This window comes from Bufo bufo, chromosome 3, assembly GCF_905171765.1.
Source record: "Bufo bufo chromosome 3, aBufBuf1.1, whole genome shotgun sequence".
Taxonomy (NCBI): domain Eukaryota; kingdom Metazoa; phylum Chordata; class Amphibia; order Anura; family Bufonidae; genus Bufo; species Bufo bufo.
The window spans coordinates 183,368,506-183,385,343 of NC_053391.1; the positions used below are offsets into that span (position 1 = coordinate 183,368,506).

At 42.8% G+C, this 16,838-nt stretch overlaps 1 protein-coding gene across 1 annotated transcript in view; it reads right to left on the reverse strand.

The window, feature by feature from the left end:
* Positions 1–16,590, reverse strand: part of LOC120993688 (amine oxidase [flavin-containing] B-like) — a 65,812-nt gene extending 49,222 nt beyond the window's left edge. The window contains exons 1-5 of the mRNA XM_040422165.1: positions 16,462–16,590; positions 13,775–13,924; positions 13,091–13,250; positions 6,994–7,090; positions 4,319–4,372 (exon numbers count right to left, since the gene is read on the reverse strand). Of these exons, the coding sequence (XP_040278099.1) occupies positions 4,319–4,372; positions 6,994–7,090; positions 13,091–13,250; positions 13,775–13,924; positions 16,462–16,590 (590 nt within the window). The remainder of the gene's footprint in view (positions 1–4,318; positions 4,373–6,993; positions 7,091–13,090; positions 13,251–13,774; positions 13,925–16,461) is intronic.
* Between the last annotated feature and the right edge of the window lie 248 nt (positions 16,591–16,838).

Here is a 16,838-nt window from a genome sequence, read left to right on the forward strand (position 1 = left end):
GGCAGATATCCGCAGTTTGGCTTCTAAAAATCCCTTGTTCTTCTTGAAGCCTGAAAAAATCTCCATTTGCAACTGACGGGAGTACATCATCCCGCCTTGGCCAAAAATCAAAAGTAACATGGCACTCACCATCTTTTCCAGTCCTCATGCCTGCAGCTCGCAGCGCGGCATCACTCCAACGCAGGAGCCAACGCACCTGCCACAAGATCTTGGAATAGCTCTTGGATCTCCCTAGGATCCTAGGGTTCTAACAGCTGGAAATACTGCTGGATGGACCCCAGCAGGATAACGCTAGCCCTCTAGGGACCCCTCTAGAAGAAATAGACCAGTGGTATGCGACCTGTGGAAAAAAAAAACACTGTAGGTCTCCTACTACAGGGACAGGAAACCACTGAGGTGGGAGAGAGGCTGCTCTTTTTTTCTGTAGGTTTCCGGTCCCTGAGGGCGGATCCTCTCTCTCTGTGGTGCTGTCGTGGGGGAAGGGAAAAAGATTTTTAGGTCATCGGCATACAAATTGATCCTCCCTAATGATAATGGCCATGGCATTATAGCGTAAAGCATCTTGCACACAAGCGCATCTGTTTTGTGGTCCAGAAAATTGTGAATACGCAAAATACAGATGCAGTCCATGCATCCTGCACTTTTTGCAAGCCCCATTGTAGAAATGCCTAGTCTTGTCCGCAAAACAGACCAGAATAGGACAGGTTCTATCATTTGCAGCATGGCCACATGGCTGTGGACAGCACATGGATGACATCTGTGTGCTGTCCTCATTTTTTGCAGCCCTATAGAAATTAATGAGTTTGCATTTGATCAACAAAAAATGCAGATCGGATGCGGACCAAAAAATACTGTTATGTGCATGAGGCTTAAGGGAGAGAGAGGACAACCCTGTCTTGTATCTCTACCCAACTCAAAATAATCCCACTATTTATTAATACCGTATTTTTCTGGACTATAAGATGCAGCTAGGATTTAGAGGAGGAAAATAAGAAAAAAGTTTCATAAGACCCCAAAATTAGACCCCCAAACTCTAAAACTTACATCACTTACTCCAGACGGCGCTGCCACTCTGCAGATCCAGGATTCTCCGCTCCCTGGTCTTCTTCTGGCCCACACTGCACAATGACCTGAACTCGCACAGCGTCAGGTCATAGTGCACGCCTACATGCACTAGGTCCTGATGCTGTATGCAGTCAGGACACAGTACAGAGTGAAGATATCCCAGAGACGGGTGAGTACAGCCCTCGCCTCCTACAAACTAATATCCATTTCCCCTATTTTTTAGGGGGGGGAAGTATGTCTTATAGTCCGTAAAATATGGTATTTTAGCTGTCTATACTAAAGGAGTTAATCCTGTAATAAATGCCTAGCCCAAGCCCAATCTTTCCAAAATAAGCCCAGAGAAACCTTCACTCCACACAGCTGAAGACCTTAACGGGCATTAGAGACAGTATGGGGCCGAGGCCTGCACTGCTCCCACAAGATTTGTGAAGAGCCCAGGTATATTATGCATTGTTGACTTCAGGGAAGGAGATCGGTCTATATGAACTCGGATGATAAATGTCCTTATCAGGTTTCTAGGAAACAATACAATTTAGCCTTTTCCATTGATCTTGGCAATCTACCCAGTTTTTGTGCATAGTATAACACTTCAAGATAGTTATTGCTTATATTTTTTGTACAGATCAATTGGAAGCTCACCCGACCCTGGTATTCTTTCATTTGGCATATAAATATAGCCCTTTTAACCTCTTTATAGATAGGGAGCTCATGCCATATCCCTTCGCTCTGAATAAAAATATTGACTCCCTTCAGATAACTCTAATCAGATTCTCATCATACTCACCATTGAGGTATACTGTTCCTAATAAGAAGTCAAAAATACGGTACACCCATGATCGATTTTGAGTCATAACATATTAACCCCCCTGCTTATTCCTTAACCTGGGGCACAAGTTGGGACTCCACTTGGTAAATTTTTGGACAGTCCATAAAAATAGGCAACCTTTTTCCTGTGTCCATGAAAATAGATGTGTCCCATGATTTTCTTGAGACTGGTGGGAATTGACTAGATTAATTATGGTGGTAATTATAATTTTACAGATCACAGTTAGGGATGAGCGAATCTACTTCAGATGAAACATCCGAAGTCCATTCGCTTAAACTTTGTTTCAATACTGTACAGAGCGAGCGCTCCGTACAGTATTAGAATATATTGGCTCCGATGAGCCGAAGTTATTACTTCGCAAAGTCTCGCAAGACTTTGCATAATAACTTCAGAAATTGATTTATACCTGTAAAAAACAATTTCTGGAACTCGGTTCGGTTCCAAGGTACCACTTGGAACCGTACCCCGAGTTCGGGAAATGTTTTTTTACAGTATAAATCAATTTCTGAAGTTTTAATACAAAGTCTCTTGAGACTTTGCAAAGTAATAACTTCGGCTCATCTGAGACAATACATGCTAATACTGTACGGCGCGCTCGTTCCGTACAGTATTGAAACGAAGTTTTATGTGAATCGACCTCGTATGTTTCATCCGTAGACGATTCGCTCATCCCTACTCACAATAAATGCAGGTAATTTCTTATCAGTATATTGAGCTATAGACGTGTACTATATAATATTTATCATTCGTTATGGTTTTCCAATGTGTCCTTTAGATAATTAAATAATAGGAATCTGGGTGTCAAACAGGAGCCGAGCTCCTACTTTCTGCTGCACGGGGGACCCGTGCAGTGCTTAGATTAGGCTGCCGTAAAAAGACGGTCGTCTAGCCTAAGGCCCATTAGTGACCATCGTAAAATGGCGTATTGGCAGTCGCTAAGGGGTTAATAGTGCCAATAAACGCCTCTAGATTCGAGCCATTTATTTATCTCCTGCTTAATTAATGCCATAATATTTGCAATCGAGCAGAACATAAGAAGGCAGTCACTGCCACATGTCACAAAAGGAGCTCAAACCACCACACTCCAAGCATCATACTTACCGTATAACAATAGCAATATGAAAAAATGACATAATATTTATGACAAGAAAACAGAAAGCTTTAGATAAATAGTTCTGACTAGCTCGATGTACTAAATACATCAAAAGACATTTTCAAGCTTAAAATAATAACATCATAATTACAGTATATTGCCTCAAAACGTGAAAGCAACCATGGCAGCTTAATTTAAGATTATACTGTATGTCACATGTTTTCAATTCGGGCCAGTATAAGGATATGTTCACACTGAGTTTTTTTAACAGTGATTCAGTGTAGAAAAACAACTCATATCTGCTACCCTTTATTTTCAAAGGGTTAAGTAACCAATATTTCTGTTTTCAGAACACTGAAAAAAAGCATTCTGCGCTATCTTGCTGCAGTTTCTGTGTCGGATACAAAGCTGAAACCATGGTGAGTGGCCACACATTGATTAGCTCCATTGGCTAATCAGCATGCAAAAAGGTGGGATTAACCACAGCAGAAGTCTGAGGCTGAGCCTTAGCTTTTGTCTGTGGATTTAACTAGTATTACCTGTGGATTTGTTTAGGACATCTATTTTAAAGAGGAATGCTTTAGAATAGCCCCCAGCAACCTGTTCTAGAGTAGGATTAGGACTGGTTGCCACCACTTGAAGAGCTGTCAACAGGGGTGAGGGGGCGTGGCCTAATTTCACACTAACTACATTACTCTACAATAGATGGTAATCATGTGATTCTGCCTATGGTATCTTGTACCATCATGGCTGAGCAATCTGAGAGGAAAACTCACCAATGTGTAGTATAATTAAGTGCCAGAGCATAGTGTGTAGTGAGGCCCTGCCCACACACTGCCCTAGCAGATCTGCAAGTGGAAGCAACCAGTCCTGCTCACATTCGAGGACAGGTTGCTGGTGGCCATTTTAAATCTTTCCAGGAGAACCCATTTAAGGTACTAGTTTCTGATACTGGACCATGTTACTGACTGACGAATTCAATATCATTAAAGGGGTTCTCCGGGCTTTTAATATTGATGACCTATCCTCAGGTCTCTCTTCCTGCTACTGCTATGACTATGGCACAGCAGCAGTGAGCAGGAAGACAAAAGGGAGACGGAACATGCACACTGCGCGCACCGTCTCCTCATACAGCTGATCTGCGTGGGGTGCTGGGTGTCGGATCCCTGCCGACCTGATATTGATGGCCTATCCTGAGGATAGGTCAGCAATATTAAAAATCCAGAGAACCCCTTTAAGGGGAGATACTAATCAAATGTAATGGTTTTTTTTTACATTCCTGCCCATAAATAAAAACCTTGTTGATTTGATCAAAACCCCCAAGAGACCCTTACCTCTCCTCCTTAGTAAGATGTGTCAATTTAGATGCTCTTCTGCATAAAATAAAACTAAAGAGAAGAAAAATAATGGATGTCACTTAAGATATACACAAGCTTATCAGACAATGAATGCCCAGATTGTTATTTTTCACACTGTATCTTCCTTTGGAACAACATTTCACCATAACGTACAGCTTCTGAAGCCCTGACCACTTGATGAATTTTGCAAAGGTAAAAACCGCTGGGTATTCCGCTGCAGAAGCTCCTCTGGTTTTTTCTGGATGCTGTTTTTCAATGTAAATGCCACGGACAAGCTTATGGTTTAGCACCATTGAATGGAGCTAAACCATGAACGGACACCTGCTGTGGTTTCCAGTGGCGTCCATTCGGACACAGTTGGCGCAGTTTCCACATGAACAGCAGTGCCGCCACCCATTGGATCCAATCGGTGATGCTGCAGCTTTCTGGAACGGTGTCTGCATCAAATTCCGCCGGCAAAAGACTAAGTGTGAGTTGGGCCTTTTGAATACAGGTTCCAAGGGGTTAAAGCTTTGATATCACATGGCAATATCACGGACATTCATTTTTCTGTTGATTTTTATATTCTATTTTCTGTACATAATTATGAGGAGCTCATCTTTTCTGAGCTGCTGCTCTGCTTTGTTGAGAGCACTTAGAGATGCTTCACAACAGTCACAGGGACAGAAGACATTGGTGCCTGGAGAGGATTTACTGACCTATGTCTGCATGCTATGTGCCCCATGCAGCAGTCAAAGGACATCACTTGTTGTCCGTGGTGGATCCTGTGTTATCTACTTCCAGCTTTTTTATGTACAGTAGGTGTTACAGTTAAGTGGACCTCTACCAACCACTCCCTCTCCTTCCTGAATGACAGGGCCAGGCAAGTTGACTATGCAGGAACCTGACCCTGTCAATCAAGGAGAAAGAGAGGCTGGCAGAGAAGCACGAAAAGCAAGGAGCCCAGAGCTCTCAGTGCACTTAAAGGGAACCTGTCACCAGGATTTTGTGCACAGAGCTGGGGACATGGGCTGCTAGATGGCCACTAGCACATCTGCAATACTCAGTCCCCACAGCTCTCTGCGCTTTTATTGTGTTAAAAATCAGTTTTGATCCATATGAAAATGACCTGATATGAGTCCTGTATCCGGAGATGAGTCAAGCGGACGCCCCGCGTCCTCCGAATCTCCTCCTTGCCGGCTGACGTCACAGAGCTGGAGCGCCGAAATCTCGCGATGCGCGAGCTAGCGCATGCGTAGTTCGTTCCCTATGCCAGTACAGGGAATGAACATGATGCCGACACTGCGCATGCGCTAGCTCGCGCATCGCGAGATTTCGGCGCTCCAGCTCTGTGACGTCAGCCAGCAAGGAGGAGATTCGGAGGACGCGGGGCGGTGCTAGGCTCCTTTCCGCTTGACTCATCTCCGGATACAGGACTCATATCAGGTCATTTGCATATGGATCAAAACTGTTTTTTAACACAATAAAAGCGCAGTGAGCTGTGGGGACTGGGTATTGCAGATGTGCTAGTGGCCATCTAGCAGCCCATGTCCCCAGCTCTATGCACTAAATCCAGGTGACAGGTTCTCTTTCACTAGTTTAAAAACTAAAAACTAACTATATCAGTGGGCAGAGCGGCGCCCAGGGGTCCCTCTGCACTTACTAGTATGTCTGTGCGCCGCTCCGTTCGCCCGGTATAGGCTCCGGTGTCTGCAGCTCCCTCTTTTGTACGGGGCGGAGTTATTGTATTAGGGTTGTCCCTTGCTGCAGCGCTGGCCAATCGTAGCGCACAGCTCATAGCATGGGAGTCCCCGTACAACAGAGGGAGCTGCACACCCCGGAGCCTATACCGGGCGAACGGAGCGGCGCCCAGACATACTAGTAAGTGCAGGGGGACCCCTGGGCGCCGCTCTGCCCACTGATATATAGTTAGTTTTTAGTTTTTAAACTAGTGAAAGGTCCTCTTTAACTGCTAATCTGCATACGGATTAAAAGTACATTTTCTCCATAATGAATCAATGGATTGCTAAGTAAAAGGAATTATTTCATTCCGCTAAGCTAGCAATACAGGGTATTGTGCCTCGTTTAATATTGTGTTTGGTGCAACTAATCTGATACTGTGATCTGGAAAATATCTGGGTTGTGCTGATTAGACATACAAGCACTCATCTTTTCCCTAGTTTTTTGGGGGGAAAAACACACTCCTTATGTGAAAGTTGCCATTATTTTATGGCACTGCGGCTTCCATTACTTTCATTGTTCTGTCCTTTAAAAGGAGTAAAGCGATGGGAAAAAAATGCCACTGTTAAATTATTCTGTATCACGCAGGGCAAGGGCTGTTTGTTGATATTCTTTACACCTTAGGAACGGGCGCCGACTTCTCTGGTGCCCGGGACTGCAGGAGTTTCTTTTCCTATAGTGTGCAAGCACAGCCACCGCTGCGAGATTGTAGGGTGGTCGTAACCCCTGCATACAAGTAGTGCATAATGCGATGGTAAAATGAATTAAGCCAGCAAAGGAGGCAATATGGACAATAACAATACATTAGTGAGTGGCTTGTATTAAATTTCTCTACATGATAAATGCTATTTGCTGAAGTGAGACAACCCCTTTAACCACCTGCAATATCACATTTCTATAGTTAACATTTTGCATTGATAATTTTTTTTTACCCCATTATAGCTGGGCATGAACCATCAGGCTTTGTATCATCTAAGGTAATCTCAACTGGAGTGTCTTCATCATCAATAAACATAGCTCCACAGTAATCTAGAGGAAAACAAGGAATGAGAGAAAAGAAGTAATGAGCGACAGATATAAACTTGTATAACAGAAAATAATGGTGTATAACTTATTTCTATATTTTTTGTCCAGTAGCGGCCACTTCTGAGTATTTGTCATATGTAAAAGGTCTGAAATACATGAGCATCCTAAAGCAAAACGGTTCATTCAGTGAGATGTTGCATTAGTGCTGCAGGCAATGTTAAGGCTGTATTGACGTTTATTAATGATGATCTGGCGGTGAACGAGCAAACGTTTGTTCATGGGGAAATCCAAATTTTTTAACAGGTTTAAAAATAATCGTTTTGCAGGCGGCAGATTGTGGGTCTATCATTTTCTGCTACCGGCAAACAATGATTCAGTATAGAGAAGAGCGATGGCATAACGATCACTTCTCCCTATACTGAGGGGGAGATTTCTGCATGTAATAGCAGCGGTCTACTCCACTAAGGAGTACAGGGGAACACAGGGGACCAGGTGAATCTCCCTAGGCCCCCACCACCTGCACAAGTGGCACATGGCACGGTACACTGACTGCACTACATACAGACAGGCTTGTTGAGGTGCTGTAGGCTGCCTATGTTTTCATCCTGTAAACTAGAGCAGCTTAAAGGGCTTCTGTCACCCCCCTAAAGTCATTTTTCATTTTTGGGCGACTTAGAATCCTTATACTGCGATTTATCAATATATAGTGCTCATACCCTTTTTTGTTCAGTAGTTTCTTTAAAATCTGCACTTTTATAATATGTAAATTACCTCTCTACCAGCAAGTAGGACAGCTACTTGTTGGTAGCAGCCGCATCCTCCTTTCAAATAAACTTCCCCTCCTCCTGTTGATTGACAGGGCCAGCGAGCGCTCTCGTCCTCTGGCTGGCCCTGTCTGCGTTCTAAATCTCGCGCCTGTGCCGTACCGGTCTTCAGTCGGCGTAGGCGCACTGAGAGGTCGACGCTCGCTCAGCTGCTCCTTCCTCAGTGCGCCTGCGCAGGGTGTAGATGTGACGTCATCGGAGCAGGCGCAGTGAGGAAGGAGCGGCCAAGCGAGCGTCCTCCTCTCAGTGTGCGCCTGCGCCGACTGAAGACCGGTACTGCACAGGCGCGAGATTTAGAACGCAGACAGGGCCAGCCAGAGGACGAGAGTGCTCGCTGGCCCTGTCAATCAACAGGAGGAGGGGGCATTTATTTAAAAGGAGCATTGCGGCTGCTACCAGCAAGTAGCCGCCCTACTTGCTGGTAGAGAGGTAATTTACATATTCTAAAAGTGCCGTTTTTGAAGAAACTACTGAACGAAAAAGGGTATGAGCACTATATATTGATAAATCGCAGTATAAGGATTTTAAGTCGCCCAAAAATGAAAAATGACTTTAGGGGGGTGACAGAAGCCCTTTAACCACCTCCGGACCGCCTAACGCAGGATCGCGTTCCGGAGGTGGCAGCGCTGCGCACAGTCACGCATATACGCGTCATCTCTCGAGACGCGAGATTTCCTGTGAACGCGCGCACACAGGCGCGCGCGCTCACAGGAACGGAAGGTAAGAGAGTTGATCTCCAGCCTGCCAGCGGCGATCGTTCGCTGGCAGGCTGGAGATGTGTTTTTTTTAACCCCTAACAGGTATATTAGACGCTGTTTTGATAACAGCGTCTAATATACCTGCTACCTGGTCCTCTGGTGGTCCCCTTTGTTTGGATCGACCACCAGAGGACACAGGTAGCTCAGTAAAGTAGCACCAAGCACCACTACACTACACTACACCCCCCCCGTCACTTATTAACCCCTTATTAGTCCCTGATCACCCCTAATCACCCTTGATCACCCCATATAGACTCCCTGATCACCCCCCTGTCATTGATTACCCCCCTGTCATGATCAACCCCCTGTAAAGCTCCATTCAGACGTCCGCATGATTTTTACGGATCCACTGATAGATGGATCGGATCCGCAAAAACGCATCCGGACGTCTGAATGAAGCCTTACAGGGGCGTGATCAATGACTGTGGTGATCACCCCATATAGACTCCTGATCACCCCCTGTCATTGATTACCCCCCTGTCATTGATTACCCCCCTGTAAAGCTCCATTCAGATGTCCGCATGATTTTTACGGATGCACTGATACATGGATCGGATCCGCAAAACGCATCCGGTCGTCTGAATGAAGCCTTACAGGGGCATGATCAATGACTGTGGTGATCACCCCCCTGTCATTGATTACCCCCTGTAAAGCTCCATTCAGATGTCCGCATGATTTTTACGGATGCACTGATAGATGGATCGGATCCGCAAAACGCATCCGGACGTCTGAATGAAGCCTTACAGGGGCATGATCAATGACTGTGGTGATCACCCCATATAGACTCCCTGATCACCCCCCTGTCATTGATCACCCCCCCTGTCATTGATCACCCCCCTGTAAAGCTCCATTCAGATGTCCGCATGATTTTTACGGATGCACTGATAGATGGATCGGATCCGCAAAACGCATCCGGACGTCTGAATGAAGCCTTACACGGGCGTGATCAATGACTGTGGTTATCACCCCATATAGACTCCCTGATCACCCCCCCTGTCATTGATCACCCCCCTGTCATTGATCACCCCCCTGTCATTGATCACCCCCCTGTCATTGATCACCCCTCTGTAAGGCTCCATTCAGATATTTTTTTGGCCCAAGTTAGCGGAATTTTTTTTTTTTTTCTTACAAAGTCTCATATTCCACTAACTTGTGTCAAAAAATAAAATCTCACATGAACTCACCATACCCCTCACGGAATCCAAATGCGTAAAATTTTTTAGACATTTATATTCAGACTTCTTCTCACGCTTTAGGGCCCCTAGAATGCCAGGGCAGTATAAATACCCCACATGTGACCCCATTTCGGAAAGAAGACACCCCCAGGTATTCCGTGAGGGGCATATTGAGTCCATGAAAGATTGAAATTTTTGTCCCAAGTTAGCGGAAACGGAGACTTTGTGAGAAAAAAATTAAAAATATCATTTCCGCTAACTTGTGCCAAAAAAAAATAAATTTCTATGAACTCGCCATGCCCCTCATTGAATACCTTGGGGTGTCTTCTTTCCAAAATGGGGTCACATGTGGGGTATTTATACTGCCCTGGCATTCTAGGGGCCCCAAAGCGTGAGAAGAAGTCTGGTATCCAAATGTCTAAAAATGCCCTCCTAAAAGGAATTTGGGCACCTTTGCGCATCTAGGCTGCAAAAAGTGTCACACATCTGGTATCGCCGTACTCAGGAGAAGTTGGGGAATGTGTTTTGGGGTGTCATTTTACATATACCCATGCTGGGTGAGAGAAATATCTTGGTCAAATGCCAACTTTGTATAAAAAAATGGGAAAAGTTGTCTTTTGCCAAGATATTCTCTCACCCAGCATGGGTATATGTAAAATGACACCCCAAAACACATTCCCCAACTTCTCCTGAATACGGCGATACCACATGTGTGACACTTTTTTGCAGCCTAGGTGGGCAAAGGGGCCCATATTCCAAAGAGCACCTTTAGGATTTCACAGGTCATTTACCTACTTACCACACATTAGGGCCCCTGGAAAATGCCAGAGCAGTATAACTACCCCACAAGTGACCCCATTTTGGAAAGAAGACACCCCAAGGTATTCCGTGAGGGGCATGGCGAGTTCCTAGAATTTTTTATTTTTTGTCACAAGTTAGTGGAAAATGCTTATTTTTTTTTTTTTTTTTTTTTCATACAAAGTCTCATATTCCACTAACTTGTGACAAAAAATAAAAACTTCCATGAACTCACTTTGCCCATCAGCGAATACCTTGGGGTCTCTTCTTCCAAAATGGGGTCACTTGTGGGGTAGTTATACTGCCCTGGCATTCTAGGGGCCCAAATGTGTGGTAAGGAGTTTGAAATCAAATTCTGTAAAAAATGACCTGTGAAATCCGAAAGGTGCTCTTTTGAATATGGGCCCCTTTGCCCACCTCGGCTGCAAAAAAGTGTCACACATCTGGTATCTCCGTAATCGGGAGAAGTTGGGGAATGTGTTTTGGGGTGTCATTTTTACATATACCCATGCTGGGTGAGAGAAATATCTTGGCAAAAGACAACTTTTCCCATTTTTTTATACAAAGTTGGCATTTGACCAAGATATTTATCTCACCCAGCATGGGTATATGCAAAAAGACCCCCAAAACACATTCCTCAACTTCTCCTGAATACAGAGATACCAGATGTGTGACACTTTTTTGCAGCCTAGGTGGGCAAAGGGGCCCACATTCCAAAGAGCACCTTTCGGATTTCACAGGTCATTTACCTACTTACCACACATTTGGGCCCCTAGAATGCCAGGGAAGTATAACTACCCCACAAGTGACCCCATTTTGGAAAGAAGAGACCCCAAGGTATTCGCTGATGGGCATAGTGAGTTCATGGAAGTTTTTATTTTTTGTCACAAGTTTGTGGAATATGAGACTTTGTATGAAAAAAAAAAAAAAAAATCATCATTTTCCACTAACTTGTGACAAAAAATAAAACATTCTAGGAACTCGCCATGCCCCTCACGGAATACCTTGGGGTGTCTTCTTTCCAAAATGGGGTCACTTGTGGGGTAGTTATACTGCCCTGGTATTCTAGGGGCCCAAATGTGTGGTAAGGAGTTTGAAATCAAATTCAGGAAAAAATGAGGAGTGAAATCCGAAAGGTGCTCTTTGGAATATGGGCCCCTTTGCCCACCTAGGCTGCAAAAAAGTGTCACACATCTGGTATCCCCGTACTCAGGAGAAGTTGAGGAATGTGTTTTGGGGTGTCTTTTTACATATACCCATGCTGGGTGAGATAAATATCTTGGTCAAATGACAACTTTGTATAAAAAAATGGGAAAAGTTGTCTTTTGCCAAGATATTTCTCTCACCCAGCATGGGTATATATAAAATGACACCCCAAAACACATTCCCCACCTTCTCCTGAGTACGGAGATACCAGATGTGTGACACTTTTTTGCAGCCTAGGTGGGCAAAGGGGCCCATATTCCAAAGAGCACCTTTCGGATTTCACAGGTTATTTTTTACAGAATTTGATTTCAAACTCCTTACCACACATTTGGGCCCCTAGAATGCCAGGGCAGTATAACTACCCCACAAGTGACCCCATTTTGGAAAGAAGAGACCCCAAGGTATTCGCTGATGGGCATAGTGAGTTCATAGAACTTTTTATTTTTTGTCACAAGTTAGTGGAATATGAGACTTTGTAAGGAAAAAAAAAAAAAAAAAAAAATCATCATTTTCCGCTAACTTGTGACAAAAAAAAAAAAGTTCTATGAACTCACTATGCCCATCAGCGAATACCTTAGGGTGTGTACTTTCAGAAATGGGGTCATTTGTGGGGTGTTTGTACTGTCTGGCCATTGTAGAACCTCAGGAAACATGACAGGTGCTCAGAAAGTCAGAGCTGCTTCAAAAAGCGGAAATTCACATTTTTGTACCATAGTTTGTAAACGCTATAACTTTACCCAAACCATTTTTTTTTTTACCCAAACATTTTTTTTTTTATCAAAGACATGTAGAACTATAAATTAGAGCAAAATTTCTATATGGATGTCGTTTTTTTTTCAAAATTTTACAACTGAAAGTGAAAAATGTCATTTTTTTGCAAAAAAAACGTTTAAATTTCGATTAATAACAAAAAAAGTAAAAATGTCAGCAGCAATGAATACCACCAAATGAAAGCTCTATTAGTGAGAAGAAAAGGAGGTAAAATTAATTTGGGTGGTAAGTTGCATGACCGAGCAATAAACGGTGAAAGTAGGGTAGGTCAGAAGTGTAAAAAGTGGCCTGGTCTTTCAGGGTGTTTAAGCACTGGGGGCTGAGGTGGTTAATAGCAATCGCAGTGTCCATAAGGCTGATACATTTCAGTATGATGATTATCAGTATCTACTCTTTTGAGAGTTATGGCTTATACATAAAGCTTATTCTCGTAAAACACATATTAGCATACTAGTTTCAATGTATATTTACCAAGTTTTCTCCAAAATGCTTCCTTGTAATACATCATGGTCTTTATTACAGATCCCATTGGAAGCCTCTGAATTAACTGATTTCTAATAGGTGTCAGCTCAGGATTAAAATGAATCTTTGCAGTTAAAATTGGTGGTATAGCACTTATAACATACTTGGCCTGAAAAAAAAACATTGATCACTATTACTCATAGTACTTCCACTGACCACTAGTAGCTCACAGAGTAATATCCAGACCAGGGATCAGCAACCTCCGGCATTTCAGCTGTTCTGAAACTACAACTCCTAGAAGCCTCTTTTCACTTCTATGGGAGTTACAAGAACAGCCAAGAAAGTGTGCATGCTGGTAGATGTAGTTTCACAGCAGCTGGAGTGCGAAGGTTGCTGATCCCTGGTCTAGACTGATGCACTGTAAAAAGCTCATCCTGACTAAGTTCTGATAATTTTCATTGTCAGTTCACTGACTGCAAGCATAGAAGAAGAGAACTTTAAAAATAAGCATGAAATGATAATACATTTTTCCATACATTTTTAGATAATTATTCATGCTGGACAAGGCCGGGGACATCTTGCACATGGTCCACAGATGGTGTAGCTTCATAAAGAGATTGTGCAATATACTCCCATAAACCAGATGTCAAACAGCACTAAACTTAAATACATAAATAAAATCAAGGAACTTACCTGATAGACTTCATGGTTTAAGGTCTCCACAATGACATTTTCACCAGTCTGATCAAGCCTCACCACTGGTCTCTCTAATTTAACACGATCCTTAAGAAGCTCCATTAACTTCTCACTAACCTGACCAGCACCTCCAACAAACTTTCTCTCCTAATAAAAAAATAATAATAATAATGAATAAAAGAAAATTCATATAATACAGTTCTATTTATCAATTCACTACAAAACAAAAAATTTCAAAAGTATCATAATAATTATACATCTTCCCTCTTCTGCTTCTTTCCCTGGGTATTCAGGCAGTTTTAGCAAAGGCCATTTTCCTTCTAACAATACTTATGTGCATCTTTTTCTTAACCAGGCCTTCCTTTTATCTGCTCTGCTGTAGGACAGGAATAGTTGTCTGTAGGTCCTCAGCCCCCCTTCTGCTATTAAGAAGGCGATTTTCATTTTCTTGTTCATTTGTACTCTAGGTTTTTTTACTTTTATATGGCACGCCCCTCCCTCCCCAAAGCCAATTTCTTACCCTAACCCCTTCCCTTAATCTCATGGCCCTTAAGTTGCCCCTCCTGCCCCTACTTGGTGCTGCCTGAGGCGATCGCCTCACCTGGCCTTATTGGTGGTGCACCCTGATGGCAGGGGCTGTATCAGATTTTTTGCCTTCCTCCTGGCATATGTATTTTTTCCCCAGGGGCCAGCCCCTCAGGATCTCTTTGAGGTAAACCATGATTCTTTGGGCTCTACCTTGTTTTTGAGCATTCATTTATTGCTCTTATTTTTTTCCTATCTACCAGATCAATTCTATGGAAGTTTGCATGGCTTTTCTCTTCCCACCCTCTGAGACTGCTTTGGATGTCCCATTGTGCTGTGTCCCCCCCAAAAAATTGGATTTTAGTATTTACCATAAAGTCCTTCTCTCGCTTAGTTCATTGGGGGACACAGATGCTGCCCTCCATTCTCGTGGTTTCCCTTACTGGGTTCAGAACATGTTGCTTTCTTCTTGCGACTACTTGTATTGTCTGTCTCCTACTGCTATTGGTACAAACTGATTATACTTGTGTCTATGGAAAAGGTATAGTCCCCCTGGAGTTCTGCAATCATATCTTTTCTTTACAGCAGTCATATGGAGATGGGAAATCTCAGTCAGGAGAAGACTGATTGACTTCTGTGGGGAGATGTGTTTGCATGCTCTCTGACCAGTCATTGTGCAGGGAGGATGAGGGATATGAGCTGTGTCAATCACCTATTGGCAATGGTGTCACCCTGTGTTACTTGCTTTAAAATTTGTGATGATAATGTAATGACTACTGAGAATTGATATCTACAGAATGGGAAGTCTGAGTCAATTATAAGGCTGAGTGACGAGAGTAAAAAGTAAGAGATTTCAAGAAGTGTTTGTTAACTATACCAAAATATGTTTAACGTTTTAATTCACATAAAACCTAAATTCAAACAATGGGTCATTTTCTGAAATTAACCTTTAAAACAGGAATCAGCAACCTTCGCTACTCTAGCTGCTGCAAAACTACAACTCTCAGCATGCAAACATGCTTGGCTGTTCTTCTTACTCCTACAGAAGTGAATGAAGCATTCTAGGAGTTGAAGTTTCTGAACAGCTGGGAGGTGGCTAATCGATGCTTTAAAAGATAACTTTCTGACAGTATTTAAAGGGTATTCTAAGTCCCCAACGCTAACGACATCTTCTTGGATTCAGTGGTGACATTCTGTAAACAGAATATACAGGACATCACTGCTGAGGCCAGTGATTGGCTGCAGAAGTGACCTATGTGCTTGAAACCTAACTGCTGCAACCAGAAAAACAAACTAGTGGGGAAGACCAAAGCTCAGTGTTGGAAGAAGCAGAGGAGAAAAGGGTTGAGTATCCATTCTTTTGTTATTTTACCACATGTATAGGGGTTGCCTAAATTTTTCACTCATACAACTCTTTGAGCATTACTAGAACTTATCATATGTCTAGAGTTATTTTATAAAATGTGTCCTAACTATTTTGGATCTGTGAAGAGAGTGCGAGGTTTACAAGGAGAGAGATGCTACGATCAAGCCTCCTCATGTCCCATTCAGAACATATGCTACAGACACACAAGTCTCTATTATACTCTGTAACATTAGTACTTCTGAATTCCGGGCAGCAAAAATCCTGAATTTGAAACAGGAGCGTATGACTCTACTACTCTGCTCAGAGTACTTTAAGCCTTTTTATGGGCAGACATGCTTTCCTGGCAATAACTGAGGTTAGCGATTCTCTGGCTTACAGCAGAGAATTGGCTTCTGCTTAAATTATGGCACCGTTTCAAAGCAATTTCACCCGCCATTGCTATTTTTACATTTTATGAGGACAATTTATCATGGGGAAACTTTTTAAGTCCGTTTTTTTGTCTGCATTGACGTATTTTGCCAAAGGTCGTACATTGATTAATACATTTGGTGCATCTTTACAAATTACACTGTAGTCTACACATGTTACTCTATTTTTGCCTCCTCCCTTTTAAAAAAGTCGCAGTTGATAAATCTGGTGTGTGTCTAATTAACATAGCTATCCACACCACAAATAGCGAGAATGGTGTTGAAATCACAAAAAGTTGCAATTTTTGTCCAAAAATGGCATGAGCCAACATTTGTGACTTTTATTTACATATTGAATCTATGTATGCACTATAAACATGAATTACCTGTGCTCCATTTTCCACTGAAAACATTCGTTGTGTTCCGCCACTGAGTTTTGTACACCAGAGGTACCATAGGACAGAAACATTTTGTGTTTCAGAAGTGGCAGTCACATTTACAAAAAGCTCAGCCATTTGTTTAGCTGCCCTGTTAAAATACATGTAAATGTTTGATATTACATACAGTCTTATTAAAGCATTCTTCATCTACAAATGTGGAGACCATAATAAATACTGTAATAAAGTGTAATCTCAACCAAATATGGCCATACATGTAAAAAATGGTACGACAGCAGGATCAGGTAGTCACAGGGATTTTACATCAGTTTAGTTTAAAGGGATTTTCATAATAAAGACATTTACCACATACTATACCAAATGGA